General features: G+C 54.6%; 1 protein-coding gene across 2 annotated transcripts; it reads left to right on the top strand.

Annotated features, from left to right (window-relative positions):
• The first annotated feature begins 2,646 nt into the window (after positions 1 to 2,646).
• Positions 2,647 to 16,099, top strand: SASH3 (SAM and SH3 domain containing 3). Of its 2 annotated transcripts, XM_028122684.2 has the most exons (8): positions 2,649 to 2,885; positions 9,610 to 9,705; positions 10,362 to 10,508; positions 11,923 to 12,064; positions 13,245 to 13,393; positions 13,544 to 13,753; positions 13,892 to 14,042; positions 14,603 to 16,099. In XM_028122684.2, exons 1-8 carry the CDS (start codon positions 2,829 to 2,831, stop codon positions 14,791 to 14,793), a joined length of 1,143 nt encoding a protein of 380 aa, XP_027978485.1. In that variant the 5' UTR covers positions 2,649 to 2,828; the 3' UTR covers positions 14,794 to 16,099. The 2 variants fall into 2 exon arrangements, with proteins under 2 accessions (XP_087884780.1, XP_027978485.1); XM_088028654.1 differs by lacking the exon at positions 9,610 to 9,705 and having other exon boundaries at positions 2,647 to 2,885.
• The last annotated feature ends 2,215 nt before the right edge of the window (positions 16,100 to 18,314 follow it).

Genomic DNA, 18,314 nt, shown 5'->3' with positions numbered 1-18,314 from the left:
CTGGGGCCTGACCTCAAGGGACTCGGGCCAGGGCAATGTGCTGGGAGGGAAAAGTTGGGGGAAGGCGAGTCCAAATGGGGGAGCCCTGGACCCCCAGAGCGGGGGTGGGGAGGAGGCACATCTGAAGAGGAGACAGAGGGCAGCGCTGAACACACTCGCTCCCTTCTGTCCTGGCGGGGTTGGGGACCTCTCTGTACTTTACTAGAGGCTCCTCTCCAGCCCTGCCGCCTTTTCCCAGGCCCAGGCGAGGTGGCCGCCCAGCACCCTGGTTAGCTGGCTGCCTTTGAAGGCTCTGCGGTTAGTGTGTGAGCTGCGCTCGCGGCCGGGGCTGAGCAAACAGGAAGCGCGGCACATCCTGCACGCCTGTCCGCGGACGCACAGTCGCGGCGCAGGCCCAGAAAGTTCTGCTGGGGGCTCCGGCTCCGACTGCTCCCGTTGCCCGAGCCCTGAGTGCCCAGAGCCCCTGCAGCCCTGTGCCCGCCCCTCGCCTCCCGCGGGGTCACCCTCCCGCCACTCCTCCCTCCGCCGCATCCCCAACCTGGGCAGGCTCCTTCCCAGGCCTCCAAGGCCCGGCAGTGGGAGCCCTGGCGCCCCCCCCCGCCCTCCCCCCGCTGCCAACGAGGGGAGCGTGGCCCGTGGGGGAGCGAACTGGGGTGCTGGCGCCCCCGGCCTGGCCGGCTGAGGAGGACAGAGCCAAAGAAGTATGGCTTCAGCTTGGGGGAGAAGGACCTTGTCTTCCCTGAGCTCAGCCCGACGGATGGATGGTCAAAGGGCGTGGGGCAGGCTGGGGGACAGCGGGGAGGAAGTCACAAGAACATCTTGGGAACAGGGGAGGGCCAGCCCAGGATTTCACAAGTGCCACAGAAAGGAAAGCCTTAAAAAGATGCACACCTTTTACCCCAGGATTCCCCTTCTGGAAATCTATCCAAAGGAAAAAATTGTGGATGTGAATATTTGCCTTAAGGATGTACCATGAAGGGGCACCTGGGTGGCTCAGTTGTTAAACGTCTTCGGCTCAGGTCGTGATCCCGGGGTCCTGGGATCGAGCCCCGCATCAGGCTCCCTGCTCAGTGGGAAGCCTGCTTCTCCCTCTCCCACTCCCCCTGCCCGTATTCCCTCTCTCACTGTGTGTCTCTCTGTCAAATAAGTAAATAAAATCTTAAAAAAAAAAAAAGGATGTACCACGAAGACTAAAAAAAAAAAAAAAAAGTGAAGCCAACCTAAGTTCATTGGTGGGGGCCTGTTGAAATCATCATGGTACCCGCGGGCCGTGGGCTGCTCGGCAGCCATTAGGAATGGCGTTAGTTGACAAATATCTCACAGCGTGAGAAAATCTCAATGATACTGTATTCAGTTTGACCAGCGGATATCAACACCGTTTGTGAAGTATGACTTTTTTTAACTTTAAAAATTTAAAAATGGTTCTGTTTAGGTGTAATTGGCCTAAAAGAAACTGCACATTTTTAAAATGTATGATTTGTTTTAACATACGTATACACCCATGAAACCATCAGGGCAACCAAGATGGTGAACATATCTATCACCCCGGAAAGGGTCCTTGTGCCCTTTCTGACCTCTCCCTCCCCTCCTTATCCTCTCAAACCACAGATCTGCTTTCTGCACAGTATGATTTTTGTAAAATAGAGAGGGGGGTAGTTAAATCCTCAAAAAAAGAAAAAGATATTTATCCAAACAGTATAATTATGGAAAATTTTTTAATTTTCTTCTTTTTGTGTATTTGTGTTTGCTAAATTATGTTATGAATATGAATTGCTTCTGTAATAAGATCATTGAAGTTATTAAAATATCTGCTACAGATAACCCACAAAGCGAACATTCTAAACCACACACGCATTTAAGAAATGCCTCTTGCCTGGGACATTTGCTGATGGTATGAAGTTGCTTGCGAGAACATGCCTTTTTCATGATGATGGCTGTTGTGATGATAAATATACGGGGGTGGGCGGGGGAGCCAAGGTGTTTTGACTGCAGGCATGACTGCTCTGAAGAGAATGGCTATAGGCATGCTGGTGGCAGTGGGGATGACTGCCCCAGTGACCCCTGCAAGGATGTCGTGATGGCTATAAGTGTGATGACTGTAGGGCTGATGGTTGTAGGGGTCAGATCACTGTTGGTGACTAGCTGGAATGTCCATAAGGGTGACAGCCATGAGGCTGCTGATTGTGAGGGTGCTAGCAGCAATGATGATGACTATGGGGGTGACATCCGAGGGTGTTGCCTTAGGGTGCTTGCTGTTGTGATGATAGGCTGTAGGGGATGACTGTAGGGTCATGGTTGTACGGGTGGTAGTGGTGGTAGTGATGACCTTGGTGATGCAAGATGACCAGGAGCATTGGCCTAAAGGGCAGAGATGGCTCAGCTTCTGGCTTCTGGCTTCTGGTTGGCGGGAGAAGAGGCTTCAGTAGGCCATATCATGTCAAGTCGATGGGCCACCCCCAAGGAGATGGAGCAGGACAGGTAATGATTGACACGAGACAGCAGGGTAGGGACTTTTCTCTGCTTGTTCAACCTAAGAGCCGTCTATATCAGAATCTCTGGAGACTGAAGTTGGGACTTCCTTCCTCCCTCGGGGCCGGCAGGGGCTGCGATTGCTGTAAGAGCAGGTCACGTGGCTGGGCTTCCTGTATGCTGCTGCCGCTGGGTGTCCATGGCCCGCGCCCCCAAGCTGCCACTCCAGCACACAGAGTGGCAGCCAGAGGCTCGGTCCATGCCGTGCCCCCTGGACGGTGCTCGCGAGGCTGAGCAAGAGGTCTCGGCATCTCGACACCTAAGATTGCAGGGACGGAGTGTCACCAGGGCAGAGGACCATGTTGCGCCGCAAACCCTCCAACGCCAGCGATAAGGAGCCCACTCAGAAGAGAAAGGTGAGGAGCATCTCTGGGAACTCACGTCTTCCTTCCCTCTGCTCTCTCAACCCACCCTCTCCAGGACTCTTAGAAGTGGGAAGAGCCAAAGGCCGGACGTTGTGTCTGTAGGCAAGGGCCATTCTCCCAAGGGCATTGGGACGGGGGCCCAAAGGTTACTGGAGTAACAAAAGTACAGAAGAGACTTTCAAAATCTAGAGAGTCAGGGTTCCAGACCCTTAGAAGTCTAGAGTTACAGAATTCAACCCTACAATGATGGGATAGAGATCTAAAATCAGGGGCTAGAATCCTAGACTAGAATTCAAGAATCACAAAATATACTTCTCAAGGTGCATCCCAAGACTGTACTCAATTTTCTCTCCCCTATGCTGGTCCTGCCACTGCTTCTGCCCAAGCACGGCCTCTCAGGAGCCATCTCACTCAAAGGGCCCTGCTGGGCCACCCAGATGGGCGCCATGATGCTCCTGGGGCCCCTGCCCTCTGGCCATAGCCAGACTCTGCCCACTTGGCTCAGCTCTGTTGCAGCTCCCCAGGCCCTCAGGAGAGGCGGCCAACATGCAGAGGGGGCCCAGGGGATTCCTAGACTCAGGAAAAGGCTCTCCAAACCTTCAGTGGGATGCAGGGGACATGCAGGTTCTTCCCAGGCGGGAAGAAATTATTTGTGAAGAATGAGAAATGAAGCTGGTGAGATGGGAAATAGGGGCTGAGGAAGAAAAATTCAGTAGAGGGACTGACTCTAAAGGCCAAGAGGAAAAGCAGCTGTCGTGGACAGCTCAAATATTCCTCTTCCTGGAGCAGAGACCAGACCAGAAGATTCCTTGAAGACCGCCAGATCTGGGTTTCTCTAGTTGGATTTGAGAATTTCTAGACTTATTCTTTGAATTGATTATAGTACTCTCCCAGGACACCAGCCAAGTACATTCCACACATCCAGCGGGATCCTAGGACCATCCCCAAGCAGGCCTGAACCGGGTCCAAGAGACCTAGGCCTAGCCCCAGGCCACACTCGGGGGACCTCCAGGCCCTCAATGTGTCCTGTTGTTTTCCCAGGAGCTCAGCCCAGGTGCCCTGTGGGGGACCCTCCCTTGTCAGGGGAGCAGCTCCCAAGTGGAGGCCAAGCCAGCTGAAAGACTGAGCCCCTGGGCACTGGGGTGTGCATCCTGCCCCATCTCAGGTCCTGGGGTGGCTGCCACTTCCGGCTGTACTCTCCCCACCCCAGATGCTTCTCTAAGTTGCAGTGGAGGTGGGCAGAGGGGGGTAGAGATTCACGAGTCTTCACATAGGCTTCGTCACCCCCATCTAAGCCCTGCTTGGCGCTAGGCCCAGCAGACTTACCATTGGCTGCCACTCCGGGGTGAGCAGGTCCCACTTCCCCTTGCTCTCTGGCTGATGGCGGTGGGAAGCCGAGACTGCTGTAGACATTGCTGGGCCCCAAACCACAGGGGAGCGAGCTGGGGGAAAGAGCCTGAGAAAGAGCTGACACTTTGACACTGGGACCCTGTGCCATCTCAAGCGGAGGTGCCCAGTGGCACACAGAAGCCGGAAGTCCCTGTCTTCTTCCCTGACTTCCATTATCCGGATTCTGTATTTGGTGGCTAGGCCTCTGGGATTGTCCCCCCAGGCTTCTCCCAGGAAAAGCAAGGCCCGTGTGGCACTCTGAGGTCCATGTCCCTCCCTCCAGGGAGGATCATCCAGGCAAACCCCGCCCCACCCCTGCCTGAGCCTGGGCCATCCTCAAGAGCCACTCTCCAAGCCCCAATACTGTGGAAATGGCCTTGGAGAAGCCAAGTTTCCAGAAGGTAGAGATAGCATCTTCCCCACACCCAGAGACAGCAGCCCAGCTCCAGCACCATGACCTTGGGCAAGTCCCTTCTCAGTGGCTGAGGTGACACGGTGGGGGGAAAGCACAAAGGCAAGTGAGGCCTCTCTCACCTGCCCCTGCTCCTCCTCCCAGGGCTGCCAGAATGAGTGTGCTGAGTGGGAGGCAAGACAGGGGAGTTGAAATCCTACGGGTTCTAGCAGTAGGACCTTGGACAGTTCATTGACCTTCTTTGGGCCTCAGTTCCTTCACCTTGGAAAAGGAGGCCAGCTCTTGATCTGCCCATCTCAGGAGGTTGTGCAGATGGCCTGGGACAATAAACATGAGAGTGCTCCCTCACGGGCAAGCATGTGCACACGAGTAGGGTGCACGCTGTAGGTGTGGGCGGGCGCGGGGTGTGCACTGCAGAGAAGACCAAGCCTGGGTCCCAGCCCTGAGGTGGAGGAAACGAGACTTAAAAGCACTAAGAGCCTGCACTAAGGGAGGACTCGTCAGGCGCCAGGTGCCGCGCACTCTACCCCTATTGGAGCTTGTTGGCTCCTCATGAGAACCTTGTGAAGCAGGGGCAGATATTGCCTCTATCTCTATTTTATGCCCAAGTCTCAGAGAGGTGAAGTGACTCACCCAAATTCACACAGCTAGTAAGCTGCAGAGCAGGGATCCAAGCCAAGACTTATCAGTCTCCAGAGTCTTAACCCCTTCTTCCTCTACTCTCTTGTCCCCCTACTGATCCCAGAAGCACTAGAAGAATCTGATGAACATGAGAGACTCAACCCATGAGTAGAAAAGCACACCTCTACGTGACACCCCCACCAGCATACACTTTGCATTTCCAGTGGCTCCTCGTTGCCCGCAGGCTAATGCCCAAGTTCCTTGGCATGGCTGGCCAGGGCCTTCCATGGCCTTTTCTGCTTCACCTCGCACCACACTGACTATGCTCAGAATGTTTCTAACTCTCATTCTTGTTTAAACCCTTCCCAGCTTCTCCCAGAGAAATCCTTGATCCCTTGCATAGCTCAGCTTAAATGTGTCTCCTCCTCCTAGAAGCCCTCCTGAGCCCTTCCTCCTCCATGCTCCCGCTCACTCTCCAGGAAGCTCCCTCCAAACACCACCCACAGTTTCCAGTACACTCAAATGCATTTCTATACTGGGAGACAACTTAGTGAGCTCTGAGCACAGCAACACGCACAGGCTTCCAGAGTCACAGAACGGGGTTCAAACCCCTGCTCTTGCTGCTGCCTGCTGTGTAACTCTGCCTCGGACACTTCATTTCTGAGTCTCAGGCTCCTCAGCTGGGCAGGAAGGGTGTTAAGATGGGGCTGTGGTGAGGCTGGAGTGAGCCGGCACCCACAAAGGGGTGGACAGGGTGCAGGGCACATGGGAGGTATTTAACCCCTTTCTTCCCAGATTCCCACACACGCACAAGCCAGTGCCTGGAGCCCAGAGGGTGCTGGGTATGTGACTGGTCCACTGAAGGAGCTGAGGGGCTAGTTGCAGAGACACCCGGTGAAAGCCAAGCTTGCTTAGGAAGCAGGGGAAGAAGATGCCAATGGGGGGCAGTGTGAGGCTCTGAGGGGGTGATCAGGGGAGGCTTCCTACAGGAGGCAGCACCTTTGAAACTGGATTTGGAAAGCCTTTCTATGGATGTATAATATCTGTCCAAAGAAGTGGATAAATTACAAGTGTTCCACTCAATGAATTTCCACAAGGCGAACATTCCCTCATAGGCAACACCCAGATCAAGAAACAAAGCACTTTTGGAGGACCTGGCTGCTTCAGTCGGTATAGCACACAACTCTTGATCTCGGGGTCATGAGTTCAAGCCCCATGTTGGGCATAGCGCTTACTTTAAAAAAAAAAAAAAGCACTTCCAACACTCCAGAAGCTTCTCTCATGCCCCTGTTGGTCACTACATGCTCCCTTTCCCTAAGGGTAACCACTATCCTGACTTCCAACAGCATAACTTAGTTTTGCCGGGTTTTGAACTTTCTATACAAGGAACCATATCATGTACTCTGGTGGTTGGCCCCTTCTGCTCAACAGTGTATCTGCAAGATTCATCCATATTGTTAGGGAAAGCTGTACCAAGCTCATCGCTATGTACTATTCCCTTCAATGACTGCTACAATTCCTATATCCATTCTACAGTTGGTGGGCACGTGGACTGTTTCCAGTTCCATTGGATTTTGAAGGAAGGGAGAAACTATGGTTGACAGAGAAGGGTGGAGTGTTCCAGGTGGGGCACGCCCTGGGTAAGAGTCTGGAGGGGGTCAGAGGAAAGGCTAAGCACACATGGACATTCGTTGAGGGGTTGCTGTGTTAGCAGACAGGACTTCTATCCTCACAGCAACCAACCAGGTAGGTGCCTTTGTCTTCATTTTACCCATGAGGAAATGGAAGCCCAGAGAAGTTGTGGAACTCTCCCCACTTTACACAGCTGGTCAATGGCAGAACCAAGATGTGACCACCTGTCAGCTCACAGACACTGAAGGTTGGGAGGTTAAATAACTCCCCGAAGGTCACACATCCCAAAGTTGAACTCACCAATGTCTGATGCCAGAAAAGTAGCTCTTTCCAAGAGACCCACATACTCCCCTTGGACATGGAAAAGGGGCCAACAGTGTAGGGTACTACCTCCTGCCTTGTGCAGGACCCCCAGGAAGGTCTCGCTCCAAAGGGAAACCAGGTGGAAAATCCAAGGGGACTCAAGGATTTTAACTCATACCTGGGAGTGGGATCATTTCAGGGTCACCAAAGACTTTCAGGATATTTGGGGTTGGCCCCGAGGTTGGAGGTAGGCCGGGCAAAAGGCCACCCTGGCTGGCCCAGACCCTTGTCACCCGAAGCACATGTCTAGTCCTTTCCATATCCCTGGGCCGAGGAGTGGCCAGCAGGGCCCAAGTCCCAGCGCCACCCCACGGCACTTTTGGATTGTTTCCTCCAGCTTTGAGCTAAAGCTGGGACAGAGGGGCCCTGACATAAGGTCCCTGGGGGCCAAAGGCCCCCCTCCCAGCCCCCAGCCTGCAGATTAATGACAGGAAAGGAAAGAACTGGGGCCCGGTGGTGAGTTTACTCTCCCCAACAAAGCCTACTTCCAGCGCCGGGCCTGCCCTCTTGCATGCTTTCCAGGTTCACAGTCCCTGGGACTTCTGGGGCTACTCCCAGCCTCCCGGTCTGCAGACCAAGCTGAGGGGTGGTGAAGGGAAGGCCGTAATAGGTCCCATCGGTCTATAAATAGCAGCCCAGCCTGCGCTCCTTGGGCCCAGGCCAGCCTGGTGCCCACCCTCTCTCTTTTCCAGGCAGTAAGAGGAGGAAGTTACCCAGGCAGCTGCATCCTAGCCATTCAAGAGGAGGAAATAAACAAAAGGTGGAGGAGAGAAGGGGAAAGAAAGGGGGAAAAAGAGGAAAGAATAGTGGGTGGGGAAACCAAGGAAGGAGGATGGAGGAGACGCATGGGAATCCGAGCAGTCACCCCACGGTCATGCTCTCCCCTGCCTATGCCCACTCATGGCCTCCCCTTCCCCAACTCCCCAGTGTAGCACAGAAGAGCCTTCCTGATGGAGGCCGTAAGTGCCCCATCCGGGAGGCCCCCGTGGAGGCAGCATCTGATGGCCTGACCGCTGACCTAGTTTTGGGTCCACTAGCTTGCTGAAACCTCTAGGAAAGTGTAGCGCCTGACCCTGAGTGCTGACTTGCCTTGGTCAAGACCCACCAGGAGAACCAAAGTCCCCAGGAGTCCCCACGAGTTGGGGCCAATTGTGTGTGTGTTGGGGGCAGGTGATATTGCCCCGGCCCTGGGGTGTTGCCACTGGACCCCCCTTTCATAGGAAAGAGGATGTGAAACTTTCAGCTTTGTGTGGCTTTGGGGCTTCGGTTCCTCAAGCCCTTATCTCTGGTGTCTGCAGTCTATCCCGCTCTATCTGTCTGGCCATCTGTGAACCCTGGTTCCTGTGTGTATCTCTCTCTGGTCTTGACTCCTGATCTTGATGCAGGCTCAGCCTTACCTCTTGTGTGTAAAGCCTGACTCCTAACCTGCTGGGCCCTGGCTTCTGGCTGCTATCTTGCCATGCGCATGCATATGCAATTAAGAAAGCTCATTTCCTGAAAACAGTCTCATCAGCGCAAACAATCAGCCGGGTTTAAAAGTCCAAGCTCTGGCACATGTCGTCAGCAGTAGCCAGCTCATCACGTTAGCGGCTAAGGTTAAAAGCCGAGATGGAGGAATTTAAAACAGCAACTTTCTTTTACTAAATGAGCCCCAGTCATTCGTGTCCCAAATCTGTTGGCACCTTCTCTTAATAAGCCTCTCCCGAGGGTTTCCAGAAAGCGGAATGCCAGGTCTTACTGACTCCTGGGGGATTGCCTTGCTCTTCTGGGGACACAGATTCATCAGGCTGGCGACCTCAGTGTGTTCAGCTCTATCACCGTGACAGGGACACCATGCTTGCCTCAGGTCCAGAGCAAAGAGGCGGTGGCAGGGCTGGGGAAGGTTTGCTCTATTAGGTAAAGGTGATGCTATCGTCCTGCTGAGGTACGTCTCTAGTAGGAGATATGCTTTTGCTCAGACTCGTTTAGTCTTTGCCTCCAAAATTCTGGGGACCAAACTGCAGGTGCTGGTGGTCATGTGGGCTTTGTGTGAGGCTTGGCTGAGGTTGGAGGCTCCTGAGGTCTGGAGCCTGCTCTGGGGCCCGCATTAGGGGCTACCCTCGGCTGAAGGGTAGCAGGAAGCCAGGTGGCTCCAAGTACACCTTGACGCTTCGGCTCGGTAGCCCTGGCTCCTCAGGGCACCTGCGCGCTGCCTAGCCCTGGGGGGTGTGCGCGTGCCCAGAGCCGGGGACAGCTCCTGGCTCCTCACTCTGCCAGCCTTTTTCCAGCCACTGAGGGCCACACCTCTGCTTCTTCCAGCTCTCACTTCAGCGCTCCAGCAGCTTCAAGGATTTTGCCAAATCCAAACCCAGCTCCCCCGTGGTGAGCGAGAAGGAATTTAATCTGGATGATAATGTGAGTTGCAGAGCCTCCCAGGGGGATCTGGCTGCAGGCCCTGGGTGGGGGGAAGAGGAGATCTGGGGATTGTTGAGGAAAGCCTGCTTACACACAGAAGGCCAACCCTCCCACCCGTCAAAATTCTGGGCCCCCAGAAATCACCCACATTGTTTTCAACTACAAACTACAGTTGACCCTTGAACAACACGGGTTTGAACAGCATGATTTCTTACACGCAGATTTTTTTTCAATAAATACAGTACAGGACTGTAAATGTATTTTCTCCTCATAATTTTCTTAGTAATGTTTTCTTTTCTCTAGCTTACTTTGTAGTAAGAATATAGTACATATACACACAAAATATGCATTAACCCCCTGTTATCAGTAAGCCTTCTGGTCAACAGTTGGCTATGAATAGTTAAGTTTTGGGGGAGTCAAATGCTATACGTGGATTTTCATCTGCGCGGGGCGGGGGTAGTTGGCGCCAATAACCCGCACGTTGTTCAAGGGTCAACTGTAATTGTCAAATTAATTACAAATTAATAGGGCTGAGTACGAGACTGGGGCTAGGAGGGAAGGGGATGCGAGCCTCTCATTCCCACCTCCATCCTCTGCCAGGACCTGAAGGCCTCCTTCTGCCCCTAAATCCCGGACTTCCTCCTTTGTTGTCACAGATTCCAGAAGATGAGTCAGGTGTCCCTACCGCAGAAGATGCTGGGAAGAGTGGCAAAAAGCTGGGGAAAAAGTGGAGGGCCGTGATTTCCCGAACCATGAACAGGAAGATGGGCAAGATGATGGTGAAGGCGCTGTCAGAAGAGATGGTGAGGCCTGCGGTCTAGGGGAGGGGTGGGGGGGCAGGGAGGGCAGGCAGTGCTCTGGCCGCGTGTGAGCATGGCCACCTTGACGGCCATAGCCCGGGTACTGGGCCTGAGGGCCTGATTCAATATGAGAAGGAAGGTCATCTGGGAGGAGAGCTCACTCAGCCATGAGCCTGGCAGCAAGGCATGGTCCTGAGGGAGCAGGAGTGGGGTCTGAGGAGGGAGGAAAGTCTGGGTAACAGAAGCTTCCGAGGAAGGCTGGCCTGAGGAGGAGGGTGGCGCTTGAAAGGGAGATGCAATTGCCTGAAGCAGATTCATCCACCTCAAAGTTTTGCTTGGAACTAGCCTCTGGGATTGGGAAGACAGGATTGGAAAAGGGGCCCCTAGGAGAGAAAACAGAGAAGGCTGGCTTGGGCCCAGGGAGAGAGGGTGGGACAGACAGCTGTGGGGCAGGCACGTGCAAGTAGCTGACGTCACACAGTGAGTTGGCTGTGGCCATGACTCTGACCGAAGGTTTGCGGGCGGGGGTCGGGGGTGGGGGAGTGCCCAAGTCAGCTCTCAGACTGGCTCCTACCAGCTCAGGACAGCAATTGGTCAAATTTTGAGGAATTTGGTGAGCCAGGGGTGAAACCCAACCATTACCGAAAATTACATTCTATAAACTTAGAATTAAATAAGTTCTATTGAAAATAAAGAGACTACGGGCAACCTTCAAAACTCGTAATTTCCTGAATCTTATACTACCTTTCACTGTTCTCTGGGCTCTTGAGGTCATTTGCCTCTGTAGTCTCTGTGTGCCGGAATTAGCCCCCACGGTGTGCTGCTCGGTGAGCGACTCCACGGAGGGGAGTCTTTACAACGCAGGAATCGGGCCTTTGATTCCTAGAGAGCCGGTTGTGAAAGGGGTTGCCACCGCCCTGAGGTGTGTGGTGAGGCGGAGGAGCTCTGGAGTCAGGCCAGCTCAGCTCCGTTGTGGGTTCCTATGCGGCCTTGGGGACGTTCCTCCGTGACTTCTCCTCTGTGAACTGGGGACAATCAGAGCGCTTACCTTGAAGTGTCACTGTGAGGGTGCAAGGACCTGACAGGCCCACCTGGCGCGCAGGAGCACAGCGGCAGGTAGCTCCGCGCCGGCGCCCCTGCGGGCCGGTCTCCTCCCTGGCTGCAGCTCTGAGCCCCAGCTCGGGCGCCGCAGCCCTCTCCGCGCGGGCCCCGCACATTCCTGCTGCAGGAGGTCGCCGCCTGAGGACGGCCATTCCCACATCAGCGAAGCGGAAGCTTGTGCTCAGAGAGCACGGCGCAGTCTGGGAGCCCCCCCACCCCCCCACCCACCCCCCGGAGAGCCCAGGCCCATTTCCTCTGCACCCCTGGGCGCCCCAGCCAGGGCTGCTCAGGGCCCCCTGCCTCCCGTCCCCTGCAGGGAGACACTCTGGAGGAGGGCTCCGCCTCCCCGACATCTCCAGAGGGCAGCCTGGACAGCCCTGGCCCCGAGAAGATGGTCATGGCCTTTTCTGAGCAGGAGGAGTGTGAGCTCCCGGGACTCAGCCGCCAGGCCTCCACGGGTGAGTAGGCGACCCAAGGGGACATCTGCTGAGTCTGGAGAAAAGGACTGGGTTAGGGCCTTGCAGCTGGCTGTGTGGGAGGGAGGTAAGAGAAATGAACCTTAGCAGTCTGCCTTTGGGGAACTTTCCCAGCCGTCTTCATATTACATTTTCACAATAACTTCATGATGCTGGCACTATTATCCCCACTTTACTGATGTGAAAACTGAGGCTTAGGGAGGTTTTTCCCTTTGCCCAGATGACCCAGTCTCAAACTGAGGTCTACCCTGGAGGGGCTGCCACTTGCTGTCACCAGGCCCTGGAGGGGCCCAAGGGAAACGATGAGCCCCACTGCACTCTTGGACTCGCCCAACCCCACCCTTCCAAGGGGAGCTGGAGGCTATAGCCACCTGGGCCTCTGACATCCCAGGCTGGGGGTGGGGCTAGAGGGTCTCCGGCGGGGAAGTCTCAGCCTCTTAGACTGCAGCCCTTGGTTTGCTGGGCTCAGGGAGCCACTTGGCATCTTCTAGATGCCTATGAGGTTGGACAGGAGGTTCCAGCAGCCCCTCCGGGAGGAGGGGCTGCAGGCTCTGAGCTGCAGACCCACAGAGGCACTGGCCTTCTCACTCCTCAGGCTAGTTCTAAGTTCCGTGCTCTTTCTCTGGCTCCACAGACACCTCCCTGCCCCCACTGAAAGCCACTTATAATGCCCTTCATCCCGCCCTTCCCAGAGAGAAAGAGCCCTTCTGAGTTTCCATGTGATGTTGTAACTAGATGCTGAGTCTTATTACATACAGAAACTAAAATACTAGTTCAGGGTATGGCTTCCTGTGTGGAAGGTGGCTTCCAGGAGCACTGGACTGGGAGTCAGGAGACCTGGAGTCAAATGGACCCAGGGCTACCAGTTATAAGGTGAGAGGTCTTGGGCGCTCAGTTGGCCTGTCTGGCTTCAGTTTTCCTTATCTGTTCATTGGACCCAGTTGGCCTGTAGAGGTCCTCCCAATTTGCTCATTCTTTAGTCTGTGAGCCCTTTCTCCTTCTGTGGTCAACTGTTTCCATGTCTGAGGCCCCAAAGGTGAAGCTGTGCTCCTGCAGGGTGGCCTTGGGATTTCTAGCCACAGCCCCTGGCAGGTACCTGCCGGGTACTGCCCCAGCTGTCTTGCAACAAAGGTGACCCTCCTCCCTGCCCCATCTCCTGCAGGCAGTGAGCTCTGCAGCCCCAGCCCGGGTTCTAGCAGCTTCGGAGAGGAACCACCTGCCCCCCAGTACACAGGGCCCTTCTGTGGCAGGGCACGAGTCCACACCGACTTCACTCCCAGCCCCTATGACCGTGACTCGCTGAAACTGCAGGTAAGGTTGGCGTCTAGGCCTCTCCTGAGCCTGGCAGGCTGGGCCCATGAAGAAAGCTGTATTGAGCCAGGATAGGATGGTGTCCAAGGAAGCCAAGGGAATACCCTTCTCCTCTCCCCTGCTCCACTCTGCTCTCCTGTCCTCCCACAGAAAGGAGATGTGATCCAGATCATTGAGAAGCCACCTGTGGGCACGTGGCTGGGCCTGCTCAATGGCAGGCTGGGATCTTTCAAGTTCATCTACGTGGATGTGCTGCCTGAGGAGGCTGCGGGCCCCGCCCGCCCCAGTCGCCGACAAAGCAAGGGCAAGAGGCCCAAGCCCAAGACTCTGCATGAGCTGCTGGAGCGCATAGGCCTGGAGGTTGGAGCTGGGACCTCCAGGGAGGCACACTTGCCCCAGGGATGGAGGCTAGGGCATGGTCAGCTATGTGGGAAGGGAGGGATCCCAAGCGGGGGTGACTTGTAAGGGGCCCAACTGGGGGTCTGCCTCCACCTGCAGGAGCACACGTCCACCCTGCTGCTCAATGGCTACCAGACACTGGAGGACTTCAAAGAGCTGCGGGAAACACACCTCAATGAGCTGAACATCATGGACCCACAGCACCGGGCCAAACTGCTCACGGCCGCTGAGCTGCTGCTGGACTACGACAGTGAGTGGGTTTAGGAACCCGGTTGGGGGGAATGCCTCCAGGTATTCCGGGGAGGGAAGGCCTGCCCTGGCCTGGCCCAGTGACCACACTCAGCCCCGGCACCCCTCTGCAGAGGGAAGGCACTTTCCACACTTGAACTCCAGACTCAGGCAAAGTTTGCAGACAGAGGGGCCTTAGGGATGATGGGGTCCAACTCCCTTTGGGATGAAAGGGGAGACTTAAGGCCAGAGAAAGTAAGGCATGTACTCGAGGCCTCCAAGCTGGGTCATAGCAGAGCTAGCAATCAAGCGCAGGTTTCCCAGCCCCTAGCTGGCTGCTAAAGAAATTGGGCTCCGGGGCTGAGTTGCTGGCTTGGAAACCACCCTACCTGGTTCTAAGCCGGGAAGGGTGAGAGGGGCAAGGGTGGTGGTGGGTGCCCAGAGGGAGAGACTGCCCACAGTGGACTTCCCAGAGTCCCTACCCCCCCCACACACAGGGGCTCCCTGGGGCCTCTGAACCCCTCCCAGCTAAGGGCCAAGCCCCCCCCCCCCAATATTCCATCCCCCTCTTTGGCCCGGCAGCCGGCAGCGAGGAGGCGGAAGAGGGTGCGGAAAGCAGCCAGGAGCCAGCTGCAAACACAGTGTCTGGACCCAAGGTGGACATTCCTCGAGACTCTGGCTGCTTCGAGGGCTCAGAGAGCGGACGTGATGAGGCCGAGTTGGCAGGCGCTGAGGAGCAGCTGCAGGGCCTCTCCCTGGCCGGGGCGCCTTGAGACAGAAGTGGAGGCGAGGGCCAAGGCTGGGCCCCAGCAGCAAAGACTGCAGGGACGGGCCCGACCTCCCACGGTGGCGCACTCCCTGGAGGACTGGTGCTGAGCCGGGCCCTGCTCCCCTAGGAGCGCCCAGGGCAGTAGGGGCCGGCCAGGGCACCGTAGGCTTGGCTGGAGTGGATGGGGAGCCACCCAAGGCACATCCCACCCGCGCAGCCCCCTCCCTCCATCAGCTACTGACAGCATAGAACTTCCAGGCACCACCTGCTCCAAGCCACAGCAGATGGGACACTGAGGGGCCGCCCTACCCATGTCCCTCACCATCGAGGCCCCCAAACCCTCCTCAGCCCCACACCACTTTCCCCTGGCACACTTCTCCTGAAAGGGAGGCCAGGTCAGTATTTTGGGTCGGTTTCAAAACCCTAGGGAAGCTGGCCCTTTAAAAGGACCCTAACTGATCATGGGTAGGTACAGATTTCCCCAAATAAGGCTTGAGGAAAGCCGCATGTACCTTTCCCACATTCCTTCTCCTTAACCTTTTTGGAGGTTTGGCCACTAACTGGTGGGAATTAGAATGGATACTGCTGGGGGCCTTTCCAGCTCTGACATTCTGGGACATTAAATGTCTGCTCTCCTGTTACCTGTGGCCCAGGACACCAGTGGGGTTGACTGAGGGAGCTGAAGGGGCCTTGGGCTCCCAAGTGAAATGGCTCCTCCTGCTCATTCATTCCATACCTCCCCACATAACTCAAGCCAAGCTGCAGCTCCCCCCAGCTTAAAACAATGCCCAGACCTCATGCAACATGCACTCTCCCCTTCCACTTCTGGCCCCATCCAATGACACTTCCCCTGAACGCTGATGGCAGATGGTCAGATCTGGCTTCCAAGGACAGAACTGCCCCTTGGAAGTCACATGCAAGTCTGAACTCAGACTTGGCCACCTTTATGGGTTCTTATAAGCAAAGAAAGCACAAAGCTTGACACTGGGGAGTCTGCTACACCAACTTTGCTTTGCAAAAGGTTTTGATGTACCCTGAGCTCCAGAAAGGGAGGAAGTGTATCTGTTGATGGGGGCCTCCCTTGACCTCAGTACCAAGTCTGTGCCCTGAATTCGCAGAGTAACCCTTCCCCAGGGCCCAGCGGGCCTGGGGACAGTGCCCACTACATCTAGGACTGCCTGCTTAGTGAACGCACTTCTGGACCTACTACGAGGAACTCTGGTAAAAGCTAGCTTGGGGGAAGGGTTTGGGTGTACATATGAGGGGGTGGAGGGGGATAAGTTGGCAGCAATAAACATAGGTAGAACAAATTACAGTCTCCAGTTATCTTTCCTATGAAGAGAGGGCTGGGGGAGGGTCAGACCAATATCCTTCGAAGCTGGACTTGGCAAAATGACCTCCATTGTCCTTTCAGGGCCATCCGCCCCTTCCCTGCAGATGCCCAGTGCCCTTGATCCTGCTGACCTAAAGCTCCAGTTTGAAGTGCTAACGGTCTCTGCTCTTCCCACTAACCAGCTGTCCCCTGAGTACAGGCTCCCAGGGCCACAGGCCTTGCTGGGGTCTGAGAGTGGTCTCTTCCTAGAATGATTATTTAACAAGAGCCTTGAGGGCCTCCCCAGTGAGGACGGACCGGCACTAGGGCCTGTCCAGTGTCCAAAAGGGAGAGATTTGGATTTGGCCGGGCCTTCCCTCTGAGGCCACCTCCTCTTGAGCCCCACCTCATGCCCACTGAAGCTACACCATCTCCCAGGAGGTGGGACAGAGACGAAGACCCCTGGCTTCCTTTGTTTCTGCCGGCATTAACTGCATCAGGGAGGGCAGACTGGAGTGAGAGCTGCTCCCAGAGCGAAGACAAGGCCACTGTGCTTCCAGGCCTTGTTCTCAGCTGCACTCATCCCACTGCCCTTAGTGGCTGTGGGCAGTAGGAAACAGCCAGCATTATCCTCACCAAAGAAACAAGGAGAAGCCCAGCCTCAAGGCTCCAATGGCACTGAGTAACTGTTGTCACTTAGTGGGCACCGACACTGGGGCCTGAAACCAAGCATTTTGCATTGACTACCTCAGATAATCTTCACAGAACCCCGCTGAGGTACATACCATCATCTTTCCATTTTACAGAGGAGGAAACTGTAGCTCAGACAGGTTGAGGAAGTTGAGTAGGGAGTCCAACAAGCTTTCAGAGGCCCCCGGCCCTCCGGAGGGCAATCCGACCCTCTGTAACGTGCCTTTGACACCTTTTGACCCAGCCATTCCCCTCCTAGGATTTGATCCACAGAAAGAGCCACATAAGTGCACCCAGATAGGGACAAAGATACAACAGCTTTGTCCGTAAGAGTAGGAAATTGGAAACAACACAGATGGGGAATTAGTTAGATACATTATAGTTTGTTCATACAATACTGTGTAGCTGTTAATCATGATGGAGAAAAATATATAATGACACAGGGAAAATCTTCATGATTTTTTATTAATTAAAACTTTTTAAATTATACAAATAATGTACAAACATTCTTGTTGTAAAAGAAGTCTGTGCTATATCATGGGGGGGGAACAAATACTAAAACATTATTTATAGGGTGATTCCATTTTTATTGAAAAAAAGGAAAGCATACAAAAGAATAAAGACTGGAAAGATCTGCACCAAATGGTTACCAGTGAGAAAAGTGGGGTGGGATTGGGGGAGTAAGGGAGAGAAGCACTCACTTTCTATATTCTTCTTTTGTTTGAATTTCAAAAGTATCTATTATTCTACATCTATTTAAAAAGGAACAACATTTTAATTTTTGAAAAAAATAAAACCAAATAAATAAATAGGCCCAAACCTCTGGCCTGCAATTTGGGGCAGCAGCAAAGTCATTACCCTGCTATTTTTTGGCACAGGCTTCTGGAAAGGTGGTGAGTGGGGGATGAATAATGCCCAAAGTACTTAAAAGTCACACACAGCAAGGGGACCTTATCAGAGGAGATTCCTAAACCTTTCAAAATCCCTGGGTACTACCTATTAGGTCTAAGTTGGGGAAAGGAAAATATCAGAGAAAGCAAAATCAGACTGAGAAAGTAATTTGAACTCCCATCCCAGCCTAGGGAGGAGGGTGGGAGCATCTCAGAATTATCCGGCCCCAGTTGGGCCTATAGGCTGGATACAGGCTAGAAGTAGGTAGTTGTACAAAGACTCCAGTGACCACAGGACTTTGGGAGGGGCAAGTGAGGAGGGGCAACAAGGAAATGTACTCTACAGGCCAGGGCCTGAGGGATGAGAAAGGCAGTGCCAGGTGAGGCTACAGCCCATGGCCCGAAGCTCCTCCTCCAGGCAGGGCTGCCAGAACCTCTTCTCCAGCCCATGGACGTCTAGAAGATGCCAAGAGGTACCCTAAGTCCAGCAAACTGAGGGCTGTAGTCCAAGAGGCTGAGTCTTCCCAGCTGGAGACCCTCTACCCCAACCCCCAACCTAGTATGTCAGAAGCCCAGGCATCTGTAGCCTCTAGCTCCCTTTGGAAGGGTAGGGGTGGGCTAGTACAAGAGGAC

The sequence above is a fragment of the Eumetopias jubatus genome, unplaced genomic scaffold, assembly GCF_037043125.1.
Source record: "Eumetopias jubatus isolate StellerSeaLion01/CBP00866 unplaced genomic scaffold, mEumJub1_p1.0 scaffold_11, whole genome shotgun sequence".
Classification (NCBI taxonomy): domain Eukaryota; kingdom Metazoa; phylum Chordata; class Mammalia; order Carnivora; family Otariidae; genus Eumetopias; species Eumetopias jubatus.
Note: the sequence above shows the minus strand (reverse complement) of the source record. Positions and strands in the feature narration are given on the sequence as shown.